The 20,868-nt window shown below is 42.9% G+C and overlaps 1 protein-coding gene across 2 annotated transcripts in view; it reads right to left on the reverse strand.

The window, feature by feature from the left end:
- Positions 1-1,505: 1,505 nt before the first annotated feature.
- Positions 1,506-20,868, reverse strand: part of RCAN2 (regulator of calcineurin 2) — a 155,253-nt gene continuing 135,890 nt past the window's right edge. For both annotated transcript variants that reach the window (XM_075923385.2, XM_006120674.5), the window contains one exon: positions 1,506-9,681. In XM_075923385.2, the coding sequence (XP_075779500.1) occupies positions 9,524-9,681 (158 nt within the window). In that variant the 3' untranslated portion in view covers positions 1,506-9,523. The remainder of the gene's footprint in view (positions 9,682-20,868) is intronic.

The following is a 20,868-nucleotide window of genomic DNA, read 5'->3' on the forward strand; positions in this document are numbered from 1 at the left end:
AAAGGAGATATCCATAAATTTGCAGGCTTCTAGATATGAAATTTGTATCCATATCTGTTTCTGCCAAAAATGAGCCAGGGATATCCAGAGTTGCAGAACTGAAGTGATTATCTGCAGATTTGGAGGGCTCTATCACTGTTTTTTAAATTTTGTCTTAGCAAGGAGCCACATCCTAATACAAAAAGTTGGTTATTTGGTGGAGGGCATCGTCTCCCATTTACAATAAGTACTGGGTATTGTGCAGCGTTAATGTGTTCTGATATTAGAGTACAGTGCTAAGCTATGACAAGTGTAACAAATCTTGGTTTCCCTTTTTCCTCTTGATTATGAGTTTTTATAACATTTGAGAAACACCACCTTAACACTTTTTTCCCTGTTTCCCAACTTTGGGGGGGGGGGGGGTTAACTGTACATTTCTGAGCTAGAAAGAGGGAAAGCCAGTTGGTGAGACAATCTTCATTCTTTAGTTGTATTTTGATTTGGTGGGGGGAAAGGATTGCTATATACGGTATGTATTCAGGCATACTTTTCATTATTTCACCAATGAAAAGGGCTGGGCTTTTAAATATCTCTAAGTCATCAAACACCCAGTACAGAAGTTCTTCAGATTTGAAGGATTCAGTAATTCCAGTGATAGCCAAAGATGCTCAGTGCCATATAAATGGGCGCAGTATAAAATACAGGCAGTATAGAAATGAATGAAGTTAGAACATAAGAACGGCCATACTGGGTCAGACCAAAGGTCTGAAGAGAGGCTGTTCTCAGTAGTGATGGATGGCAGAACAAGGAGCAATGGTCTCAAGTTATAGTGGAGAAGGTCTAGGTTGGATATTAGGAAAAACTGTTTCACTAGGAAGGAGGTGAAGTTCTGGAATGGGTTATCTAGGGAGGTTGTGGAATCTCCATCCTTAGGGCTGCGTCTAGATTGGCATGATTTTCTGGAAATGCTTTTAATGGAAAAGTTTCTCATAAAATGAGATTTTCCACTGTTGAAAAAACTGCCATGTACTTTCGATTTACTTTCGAAAGAACGTGGCAGCAGTCTAGATGCAAGGCCACTTTTTTCGAAAAAACCCTGTAGTCTAGACACACCCTTAGAGACTAACAGCAATTATTTCAAGGGTATTTTTCAGTAAGCACCATTTTGCCTATGTTTCTGTAAATGTGGAGGAGTGGTATTCTGTTGATATCTGAACCCAGCCTGTGCTGGGGATTAAAATATAAAACATGGTTGTTATTCTAATCATTCATTTTTGTGCACAACTTGAGTGAAAATGAAGCCTCCTTAACTGAAGTGGTGTCTGGCAAGCTTATAGTTGCCAGGGCTACCCATGAGAGTGAGCTATGGGCCCACACATTAAACCAGCATGGTGCATTGATCTATTGTTACAAATAGCCAGAATGGGGATAATGTTTTCTTGGATATGGGAAATGCTTTGTCTGCTTGAAATCAATACATTGTGGTAATTATTGATAATCAAAGGAAATTAAGCATAGCCAAGAAGTTCAGTAATTCCACCAAAATGTTTAATAACGTATTAGATTTCCAGTGAAGTACAGAGCTAATGTGAGTATTGGTACAAAATATATGGTTAAAAATAGTATTGATTTATAATATGTACAGATATGTCACATCTTTGTCAGAAATCCAGACATTTGAATGAAGGGAACATGATTAATGGTCTCAGATCCACAATAACATACATGAAATGCTTTTCCAGCTAACCACAATAGGACAACTTGGCAAATCAACATTAAGGATGAATCGGTCAATAAGGATAACACATTCCTTTCAGAAATTTCTGAGTAAGAAGCAGTCTGCTCTAAAATGGTTTCAAAACATTTATATTGTTTTTTTCCCTAAATTGAATAGTGACAAAAACATGTCTGCAGGACACTCATATAGACACAATGATGGCTTTGTACTAGATTAATGATGGATCACTTTCAGAGATTTATCGCACAAGGCTGAGTTTCTGATGTACTGAAGATACACCAGTTTACTCCTGCTGGCCTGATCCTATTTTCAAGAAGTCAATGGGAAATCCTCTGTTGACTTCATCAAGAGCAAAATTAAGCACTTTATGAATTAAAGGAGATTAAATCCTGGAGTCTTTATTCAGTTGCTTAGTGCCTTTAATTCACATTGTCTGAGGACGAACAGCACTTCACTGAATCAGACTCCTGTGCTTACTTGAAAAAGATTCCTTAATCAGAGAAATACTGTATTCTGGGACCTGAAGATATTGCATTGTTGGAATACTGGTGTTTAGACAGTCCCTGGGTGACCTTTACAAAGTCACAAAGAATAAGCATCTGTTAAATGACTTGGTAAACCTTGTTATGTCTTCTGAAAATCCCTTTGTTAGAGACAGTGCAGGGTCTTGCTGCCCTGGCGAGAATGCAAGATAGCATTGTGTTTTAGGATGTGCAAGTGCTGTGCGCCTATGCTCCTCTCCAAGCCAGAGCATCTGCACTGGACAGTTTGCAAGTTGGTCATGGCACTTGCTTCTCATAGTCCTTTCACTCTTCTGAGAGCCAACAGTGGAACCATGGCCAATCCTCACCGAGACAGGAGATAACAGATCTTTTGCAACACACTCCTCCTTACACATCTGCACAGAGCTTTTAGCAACACCATAACTCCAGCTGCAAAGATAGATCTCTTTCTACTCAAGTTAACATAGTACAGGGTGGGTAGCTGAACTTTCCCCTGCATTAGCTTCCTGAATAAAAAGTGCCAAATTCTTCACCAGAGCAAACTTAATCTCAGTGTTTTTACGCCAGGGGTTAATCTTAGCCAGAGTCTGTCCAGGACATTAATCTGTACCTTATGTTGTATTGTATATTTTGGTAACCATTATCATAAAGTGGCTTCCTTGAGGAGAACATAAATGCTTCAAGATAAGACTTTGCTTCATATACTATATGTTGCCACACTGCATAAGTAATTGCAATACTTAAACTAAAGTTGCAAGATGGCTTTTATTTTTAATATTCCTGAATGTAGGTGGGAAACATGCAGTTGTAACTGCCACCAGGCAGATTTGAAACCTGGGACCTCTGTAGTTTAGTGTAGGAGTCTCTACAGCTGGAGCTTTAAAGTCGTCTAACTCTCAACTTAGGCTGTAGAGCTCCCTTGTTCTTATCTCTTGCTGTAAGTGGTCTAACTGCCACTGCACGGGACAGTGAACCTCATGAGGTGTATGGGTTATACAGTATTCTGTGATTTTGAATTTCAGTGGCTAGTTGGAAATTACTGAATGAAAACCAAAACAAATAGCAGTTGTTCTAATTAGTATTATTCAGAATAACCTATCCAACATCCCTCTTCCAGGAAAAAATAGTTCCTGCTTTCCCGCCTTTTCCCCCTCCCCACACACACATCCTACACCTCACCTATTCAAACTATGACAAAGTACTGTAGGGCTGTTATCATTTCAGATAAATCATTTCTGATAAGTCTGGGAGTAATCCTAACACATAATTTTCCATTATCAGACTAAATAATTGGTCTGGTCTACATTACACATCTACATTACAGTGGACGGTCGAATTAAGATAGCAGCTCCAGCTATGTTAATTACATAGCCGGAGTTGATGTATGTTAAATCGAGTTTCCGAGCTGTCCTCACAGTGGGAGGCCAACAGGAGCATTTGTTCCCATCAGCTTCCCTTACTCCTCATGATGAACAGGAGAACCAGTGGTGACAGGGGCACCCTCTGAGTTGAATTTAGTGGGTCTTCACTAGACCCGCTAAATTGAACCCTGGAAGATTTACTGCAGCGTCAATCTTCTGCATAGTGAAGACATAGCCTCTGAACCCAATCCTGTGCGGTGTTCAGTCACCTTTGAAAACAAGGCCTCAAGGCAAAATGTGAATCTGTAATAATCATTCTAGTTGATGCCTCCTTTGGACTTCCCAGTGCATCCTGTCTGTTCTAATGTCTGTCCTGCTTAGGTTGTAAACTCTATGGAGTGGGAATTGTGTGTGCAATCAGTTGTGCACGTAATCAGGGCATGAACCAGGAAGGTGGAGGGGAGACATGTCTTCATTTCTGACTACCAAGAGTCACTCTGCATCTTGCAGAATATGGCCCTGATTGCACATTATCACTTGTGTGTGTAAATGCTTAATGTTACTACAGAAGTGTAACAGCCCATTTGTAGGGATCAGATTAAGTGCTTAATTGGGTTTTGTGTATCTAACTTCTGTTTTTTACATTTACCCTATAGAGTCTAGGTGAGGCATATCTGGAAACATGGCCCTCAATGTTCACTTTGGCAACCACTGGGCTTATTGCCGCACAATGTGTTTTTCCCTCTTATGCACTATTCAAACACAGTTGCACTTAAACAGTTTTCACGTTGTAGTACAAATCAACTAAAGAATCTTCTCTCATAGTAGCTGGGGGCAAATTCAGTGGCCACCTAGCAGGAAAGAATTATGAGGAGTTATACTGACTATTTTATCCCTGGAGCTCATCACCACCGTCTTTTTTATACCTGAGACACAAAGAATAAGGTCTATGTTGTCATGAGACAACTTATTTTTGTGTGCTTCAAATTTCTGGATGCCAATCTGAGGCATTAAAGAGCCCTGACGTTCCCATAATGCTGAGCACCATCACTTTGAAAATCAGGCCCCTTTGAGATGCCCCATATTGGGTTCCCAAAATCACTAAACGCTTCCAAAAATTAGACTTAAATGACTTGCACAAAGTCACAGACAAGAAATCTATGGAGGATCTCTGGGTTGAGAACCAATATCTTCTGGCTCCAGTCCTTTCTCTTAAACACTGAACAATCTTTCAGTTTTAAAAGGAAGAGGAAAAGTACCCTAATATAAATTGCCATGGTAGACCATAAACTATCTCTCTGATATTTTGCAGTAATCAGGATTAGTATTTTTTTAAGATTGGGAATTTTCTCAATGCCTAGTTATGTATTTAAATATTCATATGCAGCATGTTTACTATTTTTAACAGCCTCTGTGGGGCCATTTCAGTTGGTAGAGATACATATTTGCTGTTCTGAAGTGAAGCAGTATGCTATTTTTTTACATACTCTCAAGCAAATTCAGATACAATATAAGCAGTGTAAATTCATGGAAGTCAATGGAATTGCAACTATTTCAATTCAATCTGAATTTTAGTTTCATATCTTGCCAAGTATTGTCTTAATGTTACAGAAATGACTGAAGTGAAAGCAAGTATATATTACACCTATATTTCCTTTATCCTCCTGCTCCAGAAACACAGGCTCACTTGAATGAAATAATAATCTCCAGTCACCATCATGCAGCTTATGATGCATATTTAAGCTGTCCTGATTCCATCCAGTAGTGAGCCGTAGTGCATTCACACTAGCCACTTCACTAGCCAGTTTTAGCCTTTTTGAGGATTCCTTTTCATAATGCCAAAACCAAGTAGAACACATGGACAAATCATCATTTGCCATATTTATTTTTTAAACTAAGCTCTGAGTTATACAAGTGCAAAAGTGATTCATCAGCCAATAACCTTTTTAATACTCCTATAAAATATGACTAAATAGATTATTTTTAAAAGGTGTGTGAAGTACAATGGAAATGGTGACACAACTCTCACAGTGCTAGGACATACTACTGTAAAGTCTCACAAGACTGTTTAGCTGATTATCATTCTCTACAATAGACATTCCCTTTGCCTCAAGAAGACCCTTTTCACTGTCAATGCATGAAATAAGAACTAGCCAATTTGGGAGCAAATAAATGTGAAAGAGCAGATTTGCAGTTTACCTACAGGACACATTTTTAGCCATATTAAGTTTTTTCTTAAAAGTACTGATCCATTTAGTTCAGGTATTATAGTAAGATCTTTTTGGGGGGGAAGCAATCCTGCCATGGGATCAGCTAGTGTGCTGTTCTACTGATGATAGTGGGATCTCACAAGGATGTGGGGGTCCCATTGCAACACAGAGACTTTTGACATTGACTTATTTATTTTTGAAATGTTTGAGCACCTTGCTTGGAGTTAGGGAAGTTAAATGCACAAATACCTTTACAAAAGAGGTCACCATGTGCAGAGTATGAAAAAAGTCTAAATTTGGAGAGGAATGGGGAGGACAAGTCGGGTAGGGAGAACACCAATAATAGCAATTATAAATTTAATTTTCTCTACCAGAGCAGTAAGCAATGTACATCCACTAGAGGGCACCATTTCACCTTTAGTAAGTAATGTCAATAATACATCAGAAACCCGTTTAAAAACAAGTTAAAAGAATCAAGGTCAAATTCTGCTGTCATTGATATTGGTGTGAATCAGGAGTAACTCCAGTGAAGCCAGCCGTGTTAGTCCTGATTTATAGTGCTCCTGCAAATCCTTATACAGCGAGTGAAAGTCATAGTAGCTGAGTCTGAAGACCCCACAGAGACAAATTTACTTTCCAAAATGGTCAGCCCTTTTTGAGGAAGCCTGTTTTCCACTTTGAGTCAGGCTTAGGCTGCTGATGAGATACAAAGCTCGCTTGCCAGGTTTGCAAATGTTATTTCATACTAGAGAAATTAATCTGTAATATCAGAAGCATTGTTTTTTTCAGATGGTGTTTTTTGTATAGTGATTTATAAACCCCAGTTGCAACCATAACAGGATTCCTTTGGGTTGTCTCAGTCTTTCAACTGAGGGTGTTTTTTTTTCTTTGATTTGGACAGTGAAGCTATTTCCCACTCCTTCCTGCATAGTACCCTACAGCTCCACTCTTTTGGGACCTTATATAGTTAATTAACTATGCCTGTCTTTAAGTGTGCATGTCCCATACTGCGCTTTGAGACAATAAGACAGAAGAGAACATTAAACTAAAACTGATGTGTCAATCACAATAGGATTTTTAATCTGAGATGCACCCAAGTTGTGTAGTTTGAACTCGGGTCCAAACCCCCCAAAGTCTGAGTTTGCTTCGATGTGGTGATTAGGTTTGGGCTCCTTATTCATTTTTTTCTTTTTGTACATAAAAGACCAGATCCTCAGCTGGTGTAAACTGAAGTAAATGGAACTTCACAGATCTGCAGCTACAGGATCTGAACCCCAAATCTCTGCCATCTCAAAGTGTTCATATTGTTCAGAAAATGGTACATAAAAATCTCACATAAAATACTATTCTTAATTAATTGCCTAAAGCCAAAGGATCATGACATCAAACTAGCCTTTTAACTATGCAGTGACATAGGAAACAGGAGGGGATTTGTTCTCCTTAAATACTATTGCTTGCCCGATGTACCATTTTCAGCAGGAATTGTCATATAACAGTCCAGGGTGCAAGATGATTTAAAATAATAGCAATATCATACTTTAAATAAATTCTGAAAGCTTTGCCATAAAGTAACAATGTGAAATGTCTGAAAAGCTTTTTTTTTTTTTTTTTTTTTTTTATTTAAGAAAAGGTTATCTGTCTAGATACCATAAAGCTATTAAAGTCAAGTCTCATTTAGGTTAGGTCTCTGCTGCACTGAACAGGCTTGTTTAACCTAAGTGTAAATGTATGCTAAGTGGCATCCATAATGCACTAAGAAGTATCACCATAAAGGTTATGCATATGCAAGGTTCTCAATGGGGATATTAAAGAATGGTGATGGCCAGAAAAGGAACTCTTGTTAAAATGGCACATTCTTACACCCACAGCTCTGTTCTCCCCATGTGCATTGTGAATTCTCTGTTGATTTTAATGACAAAATTACATGTTTTTCTTTCTGTCAGTATGGCTGAGTCAATAGAGCACTGAGAGAGACTGAACTAGAGTCCTGCTGACGCACATACAGTCCTTATTGTTAATTAAGATTCTGCCACTATAATTTTCAGAAACTTCCTAACAAGGTTTCATTACAGAATCTAGCTTGAGTTTCATATCCCAAGGTGACCTTGCAGGGTTGAGAAAATAGAGAAAACTTTCTTTTTATTTGTAAACGGAGCAGATTGATGGGAAAGGCAATGAGACTTTAAACATGGAATCCCTCAGTGCCATCTCTACAGTCTTTTTCATGGGAGGAAGGGAAAGTTAGCAGCTCATTTGCTTATGTCCCAATCCTGCAAAGCCATAGGCATATGCTTAACTTTCAGAACATTCATTTTAATGGAATTACTTACATGTGTAAAGTTAAGCTCAAGGGCCTTTGTAAGAGCAGGACTTAAATCTCTAGAAAGCATTTCTCAAAATGATGAATGTACATGAGAATAATTAACAGAGATTATCTGTCCAGGTAGAAAATCCAAATAGCAAAGAATTCTCTGCTACCAAACACAATCAAAGCACAAAAATGTGAGTAATTCTGCACTTTTTATAAGTGACAGGGACATGTAGGAGTGGGACAGGAGAGTAAATTCCATGCAGTCTAAGTTCAAGTTTAAGTGTGATCCTGTTTTATTTGTATGGGGGTGAGGAGAGAGTACTGCATACAGCTAAATATGGACCTTAAAACACATCAAGCAAAGGGGACGTATGTGCTGATTATTAGGGATAGGCAAATATTTGCAAATAGATGGAGCACCAGGGCTATCCACGCCGGAAACCTCTGCCGGTCAGTATAATTTGCTGTGAATTCCAGGGTCATGGGAAGTTAGCAATGAATCCCAGGGTCATGGGAAGTTAGCTTCTCCACCCTAACCTCAGGGGCCCAGGACAAGAGAAGTAACATCTTTGCCTTCCTAATGGGAGGGAATGTTCCCCACTACTAGCAGCCTGGCTCCCTCTCATTGCATGGCCAAGGAATGAGGGATATCCCAGGTCCCCTTTCAAAAATCCTCTCTCCTTTCAGCATGGTGCACTTTAGGGTGTCTCAGTCCCAGATTTAAAGGGCCAATGTATTCAGCAGTAGTTGGGGGACAGAAAAGTTTCAGTCCCCTGGATGTAACAGAGACATCTGTGTAAACACAGAGAACTTGCTGTTTCCCCAAAAAGTTGCCAGGGGGAGTGAAAGGCCACTAGGTTGCCCCTGCTGCCTCCCCCCCCCCCCCCCCAAGATAAATGCTCAGTAAGTGGAAGTGAAGGAGGTTAAAGGCTCTGAGCTGCTATCTCACAAGATGACACCATATAAGAATGAGGAACAAAGGGGAGTCTCAGTTCTGCTGAGAATAGTGGAGAGGTGGGGAATGGGATCCCATGGGAAAGGGAGCAGAGAGTGATGTTCTGCTAGTCTGAATGTTAATCCCAGCATCAGACTATTTGCCCATCACTAGTTTACTAAGCAATGCTTCTGGTTCTGCTATCATCTCAATGAGAACGGTCTGATTGAACCCCCCACCCCTCTCCCCAGCCTATTCTAGCCGCTTTCACAAGATCCTTGACACTTGATGGCAGGTGATATGGTTACATGTACAAAGAACTTTTTCCTAGCCCTTTTGTTAGACAGGCTTGAGTACAAAGAAGGGATTTCAATGAGCTTGATGTCCCATTACCCAAGAGGCAATGGCTGCCCTTCAGCAAAACATAGCAAACAGAAAAACAGAGAGCCGTGCTGGAGGAGAGAAGTGCTGCTCCGGCTGGAGAGGCTCAGTTAGACACGGGAGGCAGGCCAGGGCGCCGGGTTTGAATAATTTTTGGCTTTGGAGAATTCTTTGGGTCCTCTTCTTCCTCTATGTCGCTGTCACAGACATGCACCACCACGCTCGGGGTAGACTCTGTCCCTGCATGCAGCTCGTACTTTTCCCCTGGAAGCAGACACATGGAGTTAGGTCAAAGGTTACCAGTCTGGGAGAGCCAAACATTGACTCTGGCCTTTGTCTGTCTCTGGCTAGGTCTACACTGCCCCCGTTTTGCGCAAAAAATATGCAAATGAGGTGAAGGGTGGACCATTGCCGCACTTTATTTGCATAATTAACGAGGCTTCTTTTTGCGCAAAAAGCCTCTCTTGCACAAGAGCTGTTCTTACTGAAAAAAATGTGGAAGAACGGCTGTTGTGCAAGAAGGGTTTTTTGCGCCAAAAGGAGCTGTGCATACAGCTCCTTTTTGCACAAAAGCCTCTTGCACAAAAACGGAGCCTCATTAATTATGCAAATGAGGTGCAGTGATATTCCACGCTTCGTCTCATTTGCGCAAAACGGAGGCAGTGTAGACATAGCCTCTAGGAATAGCCCTGATTCCTCAATCAGCGCGTCTGTAACTGCTACTAGGAGGATTTGTACCTGGGACTTCTGAGGCTTAGTATAGGAGTCTCTACCCTTTGAGCTAAAAGTCACCTGGCTCCCAGCCCATGCTGTAGACGTCTCCTGGTCTTATCTGTTGCTGTGATCTCGGTGCCACTGCATGGGACAGTGAACCACACTAGGGCTAAAGAATGGCTCTTGTGCAAGAGTGGGTTTTTGCGCAAAAAGAAGACATCTACACAGCTCCTTTTTGCTCAAAAGCCTCTTGCGCAAAAACGGCCCCTAATTAATTATGCAAATGAAACGTGACAATATGCTAATCCAAACTTCATTTGCATAGGCTCTTGTGCAAGAGAGGTGCAGTGTAGACGTAGCCCAAGTGTGGGGGTTACATCTGCACCACAGCTGAGCCTTAGGCCTAGACAAAGACATACAGGAATTTGCTCTGACTGAGCTAATGCAAGTTTATTTCTACATGCCCCGTTCTACATGTAGGGGTCAGCACCCCTGCAACTGCACTGAAAGCTGGCCACAGGTTACTAACCAGGTCTATTCCTAAATGTAAACAAGGTGTAAAGGTGGAATCCACGATAATCTGGACTAGTTAAAACAAACTGCACTAGTGTCTGTGCCAGGATTTTGCACAAATGCAGCTACACTCATAGCTGAAATCACAGAGTAGACAAGGTGTAAATGTAAATGTAAGAGGACAGAGAAGGCAGCTGAAGGTCATGGAGATGGGCCCAGCTCAAAACCACATCTCCTAAATCCACTCTCTGTGGCGGGAGGGGTTTAGCTCTAGAAACAAAATTTCTTGGCAGTTCCTTGTATCTAAGATGAGCCAAACCTCAGTATCCCAGGCCCAAACTTTCTTCCACACTAGGATCATTCAGATCAAGTTACATACACTGCAGCTTGGCCCCATCTCTAGTTTCTCTAGCTGCTGTGAGGGAGAGGATTTGTTTATTATTGATAACAGTTCCAGCTGTAAACATTTCTAAATATCCTTCACTGCACGTAGGCACAGAATCTATATAGCTCTTATGACAGTCATCATCTTGATGGACGGGCAAAGGACTGAACCAGAGACCTAGAGCTAAAAGCATGAGCAGCTATTGCTGGAGCCAGTGCTCTTTAGTGGTAGTTGTAACACAGTCCTCTTCTCTGCAGATCAGGTGCCAAGGGGGACCTGTAACACACTGAGTACTTAACCCTCCAAGTTCTCCTGTGACACGGGTCAGTGTTGTGGAGGTGGAAAGTGTGGCCAGGAAATGAAATAACTAGCCTACAGCCCCCAAATAAAAGCCAAGCTCAGAACTCAGTAATTCCTACCTCCTTTGCACCACCTCCTAAACAATGCTGCCTCTATTCAGTGTGGTATATGGGGCTGTAACTAAGCCCAATGGGATGGAACCAAGAAAAAATAAATTTAAGAAGAAGAACAGGAAAAAATTTTAACGGTGAGATTTGAGAGACACTGGCCTGGTCTCCTCGAGGAAGCAGGGGAATTCTTATGGCTTGGCAGTTGAAATTCAACTGGAGAAAGGATTAGAAAATGTGTTGTAGGAAACGATACTGCCCTGGCAGGGGCAGAATAAATCAACTATTGGAACAGGTCATTTTCATCTCTGATGCCTGCAAGCACCATGCATTTTTAATTGAGCTTGACAAACTGGTGCATTAAGATCCTGACAAAGCCTACTGTGTTTTTAACAAACTGTGCTTATATGACTGCTTTGAGTTAAGAACGGCCAATGCAAATTTACTGTAAATGCTCTAGGAGGAGAGCAAAGTGCCATATAGCTAAGGAAGATCAGTCCCGTCCCCCCAATCTTATTTGCTGCAGAATAAATTACTAAGGCTACTTATTATTTGTATTGTGATAGTGCCTAGTAGCCCTGGGGGGCTATATAAATACTGCTAGGGGCTACATAAACAAAGGACCAATAACTGGTTCTCTTCCAGGTTTTATAGATTACTGAGCCTGATCCTCAAAATCTTCATTTACATGATTATGCCTTACACACCCCCTTTGGAATAAAAAGTTGCAGTATTAAGCCTCTGTCATTTCAATTAACTCCACCTGCCAAAAGGAAAGCATGGTGTTTTGGTAGTTTGCTGTTTATCTGAGTGAAGCTTATAGGCCTAGGATTAGTGGACAGGATGCATTTTTATATGGAGGTGGGAGGCAAATTTACAATCACAAATTAGGCTTCTTGGTAAAAGAAGATATTTTATTGCTATGATCCCATTAATGCTGATATTAAACCCATCTCTATTTTTTGACATCTTTTCCTGAATCCAAATTGAGTAAAGCACTATGGGGCTGGGTGAGAAGCTAAAATATAAAATGGGAAACAGCTTGGTCATGCGGTATGGAGAAATTATATGGTTTTGCTTTGCCTATTTTCCCTGCAGGCTGCAGTTAATTTCTCAGCTATGGGCTGACGTCAATGCTGCCAACCAGCACCGAGGGCCACATTGGTTGCTGTCAGCTGCAAACAGCTCTGTGGTGCAGAGCACATACATAAAGCTGGGCCATTTCCCTAGCACTCCACATGGAGTAGCTCACATCCACTGTCATCTTAAAAGGTAATAATCCCAGTTCAGATGCCACATTCTTTTATGCTCACATTTTCCCTCAAAGGTTTCTTTTACCAAAAAAGAGAAGTCGAAATAAGTATAGACACTGGGACAAACATTTAGAAGCCTCTAGCACAAATAACTACAGTGGCAATTAATGTCACTTGAACAAATCAGGATTCACTGCTCCCATAAATCAGGTTCTGAAGGTGTCTATGTATGCCTTCCAATAACAGAACACAAGCATCTTATGCACACAACACCAGATTTTTCTTGATTAGAAGTTTCTGTCATGCAACTTGTGCCTCCCTATGCTCTTGCATAAGTTCAGAAATGGCAGGGGGGCTGTAATCTCCCCATAGGTCCCTTACAGTTCACAGCCTGTGTGGCTGAGGACTCTGAAAAGCAGGAATGAAAGTCTGGTTGTGGGATGCAAACTGACTATCCCATTTCAAAACACTGTGAAGAGTATTTTTCTTCTTCACGTATGTGTCAGTGTGAATCACACATGACAGGTCAGGCAAGCAGAATCCACCCTGAAGTTCAGTTGCATTGGTCAAACAGTGATTAAAGTACTGCCTGTCCTGAATCTGGCCTCTGATTTGGCTGCCAGCTCTTAGTGCTGCCCAGAGTGTGTGGCGCAGCACTCCAGAAGTGACTTAAAGGGCTCAGGGCTCCAACCACCACTGCTACTACTGAGGCAGCAGCCGGAGTCCTGGGCCCCTTTGAATCACCTGGCCTGAGGGCATTTGCCCCCTTTGTCCCACACATCAGCGGGCCTGATAGATTTGTAAAAAGGTATTTAGTGTTTTATACTTTAGGAAATGCTTGAAGTTGCTGCATTACTCTTTCATAGCATCTGTATCAAATGTTATATAGTAATATTTAAGTGTCACTTTAAACCGCCAGTCAGAAGAGAAGCATTAACAGGTATGAAATAATGGTCTGACACAAGAGTATCTCCTGTCCAGTAAAAGAAGGTTCATAGACCCTAGACAAACCACTGTAGAACACAAATGGGAAAAAGATGAGACCTGCAGGAGGACTCATCCTATCAGCTTGAATTCTGGTGGAAGAATGATAAGAAGATTTATGCTGCTTTGACTCTGAGAGGCAAGGATTACTAAGCATATGGAGAAGCTCTACCATGCTTGGCCTGGTTAGCTCTAAAGGACATTAAAGCTTAGAGAAAGTTTCTATCACCTTTTGGAAACTCAAGAAGCTCAGTTATGCTCACAAATAATTGTGGCTACAATTTTGTATTCACTTTTTAATGAAAACAAAATTGCGGACTTGAATACGGAAGCCTTGTTACAGCTGGACTGAAAATGAGGCCAATAAAACAGTCAAAAATGGTTTTATAAAAACAGAATCTGGTTTCTACATGTCATTGTTATTTAGGTCTTTAAAAAGAACCCTACCATGATACTATTAATAGTTCAAATACCAAGGTAATAACTACAGTATGAAAAGATCTTCCAACATTTTAAAGGGACACTGAGGCCAAAAATCATGGGCCAAATCCCAGCTCATATGAACTGATGTGTCTCCACTGAAGTGATTGGTGTTTTGGTGATAATGTCTTAGTCCCAAATTAGGTTTACAGACCTAATTAAATGCCAGTTTACTTTTGCTGATTATTTAGATTGTAGTAGTGCCAAAATATACTAGGCACTCTCCAAACACAGAGATTAAGTAAATTAGCAGCTAGAATCAGAAATATAAAAATACTGTCAGCTAGCAGAAAAATACAATGGCAGTCAGCAAGGTCTCTACCTTAATAGTTAGCTTTTGTTCAAAGGAAAGAAAATAAATCTCATTAGAACGAGAAATAGGAATCTCCCCAGGTTGAAGTTCACCTACTCATTCTGGGTGCTGAAGTCTAACTTCCCAAAGGTATTTTCCTCATCTTTCTGTCTTCCTAGACATCTTTGCAAGAGGACTGGAGAGAACCCCAAAGGTTAACCTCTTGTTCACCATCGAGATTCAGGAAAGAGGTTTGTTTCGACTGAAAGACTGAAACAATCACTAAGAAAGCTAACTATTAAACATTTGCCCCATTTAGTACATTACTTAGTACTCGGGTGTGAGGGGAAACTGACCACAACACAGCCTGCGAACCTGACTCATTTGAAAGAAATGTGTTTTTAAGTTTCAAAACCCTCCTTTTAAATCCTTAAAGTGGGGATTAGTGTTTAAATCTTTATTAAAACATATTGGGCCAAATTCAGCCCCGGTGCAAGTAAGAGCAACTCTGTGGTCTGCCATAGAGCTGCACCTGCTTACCCCAGGGCTGGATCAGAGCTGTTGTTTCAACTTTAATCTGTGAATTAGTTATTTTTAGAAGGCAAGAATTAGACTGGCCCAAATACTTTAAATATAGTACTGGAGGCAAGGCAGTACAGATCCTTTGTTTTTAGAAGGGCCATCCATTTACTTATTAATGCTTCCAGACAAACCTGTCAGTTCTAACACACACTTCATGCACTCCCAAAGTGAAGGTACAAGCAGATGGCACATAACCCTCCTAGATTGAATTTTATGTTGTTTAGTGAAAGCTGGATTCAACTGATGTATCTATTAAAGCAGGAAAAAACTCTTCTGTGAAAACTATTTTTTGTCAAAAAAGTATATTTGGATTGACTAAAAACATTTTGAGATATGTGTCTAATTCACTGCGTTGTCTCGATTGAACCTTTCATTTTGACATTTTAAAAACAAAAAGTGTTTTGATTTTTCAATTTGGAATAACTCTTCATTCAATGTTTCGTTTTTAATTGAGTTAAACTTTTGTTGTGACCCCAAACAGTCCCCCTCCCCAATTTTTCAGTATGGGCAGGGATCTGCACAGCTTTGGTGTTCGTTAAACAGTTATTTGCACTGAGACAGCATCATTGTGTGAGGAGCCCACTCTAAAGGTGTCAGGGTATGTCTACACTACAAAGTTAGTTCGAACTAACGGACGTTAGTTCGAACTAACTTTAATAGGTGCTACACTAGCGCTCCGCTAGTTCGAATTTGAATCGAACTAGCGGAGCGCTTAGTTCGAACTAGGTAAACCTCATTTTACGAGGACTAACGCCTAGTTCGAACTAGCTAGTTCGAACTAAGGGCTGTGTAGCCCTTTAGTTCGAACTAGTGGGAGGCTAGCCCTCCCCAGGTTTCCCTGGTGGCCACTCTGGCCAACACCAGGGAAACTCTATGCCCCCCTCCCGGCCCCAGACCCCTTAAAGGGGCACGGGCTGGCTACGGTGCCCGTGCCAGGTGCAAGCCTGCCAGCACCCAGCTAGCAGACCCTGCACCTGGCACGGCACAGAGCCACCCACCCGATGCCCCCAAGCCCACCCCCTCTTGCCGGGACCAGGCTGGCGGCTCCCGGGAGCTTGCCCTGGACCGCAAGAGGCGGGCACCTTCCTGGGCTAGTGCGGACATCGTGGACCTCGTCCACGATCTCCGCACTAGGCACAGGAAAGTGGCCGTCTAGGGCAGGAGAGCTGCCAGCCTGGCCACCCAGGACCAGGTGTGCATGAAAATCAAGGGGGTCCACTGAGACCCCCGACACTGAGCCCTGAGCTTACAATGGCCGTACTGGGTCAGACCAAAGGTCCATCTAGCCCAGTAGCCTGTCTGCCAACAGCGGCCAACCCTAGGGACCCTGGAGGGGATGGACCGAAGACAATGACCAAGCCATTTGTCTCGTGCCATCCCTCTCCAGCCTTCCACAAACTTTGGGCAGGGACACCACTCCTACCCTCTGGCTAATAGGACTCCATGGACCCAACCTCCATCACTTTATCTCACTTCCCTTTAAACTCTGTTCTAGTTCTAGCCTTCACAGCCTCCTGCAGCAAGGAATTCCACAGGTTAACTATTTGCTTTGTGAAGAAGAACAACTTTCTCTTACTAGTTTGAAGCCTGCTACCCATTCCTTTCCTTTGGTGTCCTCTAGTCCTTCTTTATGGGAACTCAGGAAGAACTTTTCTGAATGCACCCTCTCCACCCAACCCCTGCTTTTAGAGACCTCTATCCTGTCCCCCCTCCGTCTCCTCTTTTCTAAGCTGAACAGTCCCAGTCTCTGTAGCCTTTCTTCATCTGGGACCTGTTCCCAACCCCTGATCATGTTAGTTGCCCTCCCCTCTCCCAGCCTTTCTCTTCCCCTCTCCCACCTCCTTTTCCCAGTCTCCCCCAGTTTTTTTCAATAAAGACAGAGTCAATGTTGGAAGAAACGTTATCTTTATTTTGTACATCAATAAGAAGGGGGGCTAAGGAAGGGTAAGTGGAAGGAGGTGAGGGAGGAATGGGGTACGAGCCCCCGATGGGGAGGACTGGGCTGGCTCTGCGGGCTTCTGGGGGTGGAAGCTCTCCTGCAGCCCCCCAATTACTCCCTCTCCCCAGATGGCAGCCTGCGGCAAGTGCAGCCGGGCTGATGGCCGAGTGGTGTGATGTGCCCAGTGTGGGCACTCAGGGCACTCCAAGCCAGAACTTCGTTGCAAGCGGGGCACCCCTTAGAACTGTGTGTCCGGGGTGGGGGTCGGGACCCTTTAAGCGCAGCCCTCGGCTAGCCTGAGACAGCATCTCCATGCTCTAAGTCCTCCTTTTATGCCCTGCCGGCACTGCTTCCGGCCATCCTTAAGCCCTGTTCAGAGTCCACTCAATGTGGACTTGCTAGTTCGAACTAGTTTTTAGTTCTAGATGCGTTAGTTCGAACTAGCTTAGTTCGAATTAACTAATTCGAACTAAGTTAGTTCGAACTAGCGCTGTAGTGTAGACATACCCTCACTGACTTGTAACATTTGACTCCATGATAAATCCTTCTCCGTCCCCACACAGGATCTTGATGGCCCTTTTTAGGCACAGGCAGATAAAGTATGTCGCAATCTCCCTACTCCCTACCATTTTCTCCCTCATCCCATCACTAATATCCAGAGTTCCTTATCCATTTCTTATCTCCCTGCCCAAGGGATCCCATTCTCTCCTGCCTCCTAATCCTCTTTCTTTTTCCTCAACCTCCCCTCTGGTTCCTTCCCCTCACAATTCAAGCATGCTCTGGTCATCACTACCCTGACAAAGCCAGCCTTAAGTCCACCTTCCTCTTCAATCACTGTGAAGAGTTGTCCGTAAGAACACTGGTCTGAGTCCATCTCATCAACACTGCTCTGACACACCTCAGACTTTTGTGGAGCTAGTCCTGATTTGCACTGCCGTAAAAGGCAACCTGAACCACTGAACTTCTTAGAGCAGCTTTGGGCTCTCTTGCTGCTATATATACCACATCTATTTCTCCATGCTGATGACATCAGTTCACCAACTGGAATTACCACTTGCCTTCTTTAAAAAGGCTTGTGGATATATTTAGATGTATAAAAATGTTGTTTCTGCTGTCGGATTCCTGCCTCAGCAGAAAGCAGGTGGCTTAGGTGTGGCGGGAATCCAGCATATCCATTATCCTTAAGTGAAGGTGGCAGATGACCAAAAATATCTCTTAGCCACAGGGCTATTGATTTGTCCTGAAATAACAACACCACTGGGGCCTATTGTGAAGTCATAGTCATTTGAAAGATAAGAAGCCTACACAAAGGTGCATCAAAAGGCAACAGGGGCTGGATCCTAGGTCACAGTAAACTGGCATAGCACTTTCAAAGTCAGTATCACTGAGAAGATTTACTTCAGCTGAAGAGCTGAGATCTTTAATTTTGCAGGTAAAAGGTAATCCAGGGTAACATGGATATCATCAGTTGATTATTCAGGATCTTATCATAGTATTTACGTTGATCGTGACTCTGCTCCTCGTTATCACAAGTTGGAGTGTGCACTAGGACAGCTGTTTTCAAACTATGGGTCACAACCCAGTACTAGCTCGTGGAATGTCGGGCACTGGATCTTGTTGCTGCAGGGGGAGCAGATAACCAGTGGGGGCGCTAAAGCAGCTACCTGCCTGTCCCGCACTGCAGATTGCGCTGTTCCCTAGAAACGACCAGCAGCAGGTCCGGCTACTAGTTGGGGGGGGGGGGGGGTTGAAGGGGAGGAGAGAGAGAGCACGCAGGGCTTAACGCACTGCCCCTGCCCCAAGCCACTAGCTCCACACTCCCATTGGTTTGGAACCTGATGCTGGCTGCTTCTGGAGTGCAGCATTATCTGTGATGCCAGAAGAAGCAGAAAGCCTTCCTTAGCACCCCCCCCCCCCCGCACCACTAACAGGGAGCTGTTCAAGGTAAGCCTCTCTTGTCACAGCCATGATCCCCCGAAATCCAGAGCCCCCTCCTACACTCCAAAGCTCTCATCCTCAGCCCCACACTGGAGCCCATACCCTAGTAAATTATGTTGGGTTGCAGGAATCAACAATTTTCTTCACCTGGATCATGAAAAAAAAAAAGTTTGGAAACCACTGCACTCGAACCATGCCATGCCATGTTGCACTGAGTAGTACAGACTGATCCTATCTTTCATAACAATACCCTCCATCTCCTATTTCTAGGCATAACAATACCCTCCATCTCCTATTTCTAGGGATTTCCTATAAAGCCTTCTTATGACTTATCAGGAAATATTGTTTTAGGGTTTCTGGTTTGGGGGAGGTGGAGAGGAAATTGTTCTTTGAAGGGAGAGGTATTGTATGTGCCATCGGATAGTTTAAATGATGTGGAGACTAGAGGTTTTCAAGACTAGCCCAGAAGTTGGAAACAGTAGCCAAGATTTCCAGTCAGGGGAAGCATGGGGGCTTAAAGACTAAATCCTGCTAGCATTTACTCTTGGGGTATGTCTACACTACCCCGTTAGTTCGAACTAGGAGGGTAATGTAGGCATACCGCACTTGCAAATGAAGCCCGGGATTTGAATTTCCCGGGCTTCATTTGCATAAGCCGGGCGCCGCCATTTTTAAATCCCGGCTAGTTCGAACCCCGTGCCGTGCGGCTACACGCAGCACGGAGTAGCTAGTTCGGATTAGGCTTCCTAATCCGAACTAGCTGTACTCCTCATGGAAGGAAGCCTAATCCGAACTAGCTACTCCGTGCCGCGTGTAGCCGCGCGGCACGGGGTTCGAACTAGCCGGGATTTAAAAATGGCGGTGCCCGGCTTATGCAAATGAAGCCCGGGAAATTCAAATCCCGGGCTTCATTTGCAAGTGCGGTATGCCTACATTACCCTCCTAGTTCGAATTAGGAGGGTAGTGTAGACATACCCTTCCAGAATTCTGCTGACTTTAGCAACTGCCTGATGGTCAGTAGTTTTTCCACTTATGCGTCCTAAATTGTTTCCTGCATAGTTTTCTGAATTGAAAGTCACTGGCATCTCCAACCCTTTTTATGTTTATTAAATCACTAATTTTTTACTTAAAAAAAATCAAAACTGCAGCTTCATTAAATAGTTAAAAATAGGCTTATTTACACAGAATGTACGTGATATTAAATATGTATCCGCTGTAGGATCCGATTATGATTATGTATTTTAACTGTCACTGAAACATGTGTGGAGGAACCATGAAATTGTGACTCAGCAACCGCATATTTCCTGAGGCAATTACACATGGCAAGACACAGTAATTGCTACAACCCTTTTCAGGAGGCATTTTACTCCCATCATGTGACCAGCCAGTTCCACAGGACAGCACAGGCAGTGCTGGGGGGATAAAGCATGGGTCTACCTATACCTCTCCTTGCTGTCCTTTGCCTTCTGCGGGGTGGGGGAGTGGTGTCGGCTACATAATCCATGTGCTCCCCTGCCCACAACTCCTGGAACTAAGATATAGGGATCTTCGAATATAAGTTGTGGAAGGAAGGTGAAAGTTTCTGACTCTCTTGCAAGGCTGCATTAGGACTAGTCACAATCTAGCCCTCCAATGAGCAGATTTTACCTACATGAATAGCTCCACTGACTTCAACAGGAATAAAAGCGGTAGGAACAGGTCCGAAAAACTGGTCTTTGACAGAGCTTGGTTCTATGAAATCAGTGTCCCACACACAATGAGGTATCTGTCACTGTGCATGAATTACTATATAGAAGTGAGTAACTGCAGGACCATTCCTGTAGCTCCCTAGTGGAGATAAATAGCCTAACTAGCAGGAATAAGGATAAAGTCAGACTGAAAGCAGGAGCAGTCTGGGGGAAGAGGGTGGAGGGAGGGTGTAGGAGCAAGCTGGGGGTGCAGGGTCTTGGCAAGGGTAGGAAACA

The sequence above is a fragment of the Pelodiscus sinensis genome, chromosome 3 (genome assembly GCF_052426305.1).
Source record: "Pelodiscus sinensis isolate ZL-2025 chromosome 3, ASM5242630v1, whole genome shotgun sequence".
NCBI classification, from domain to species: Eukaryota; Metazoa; Chordata; order Testudines; family Trionychidae; genus Pelodiscus; species Pelodiscus sinensis.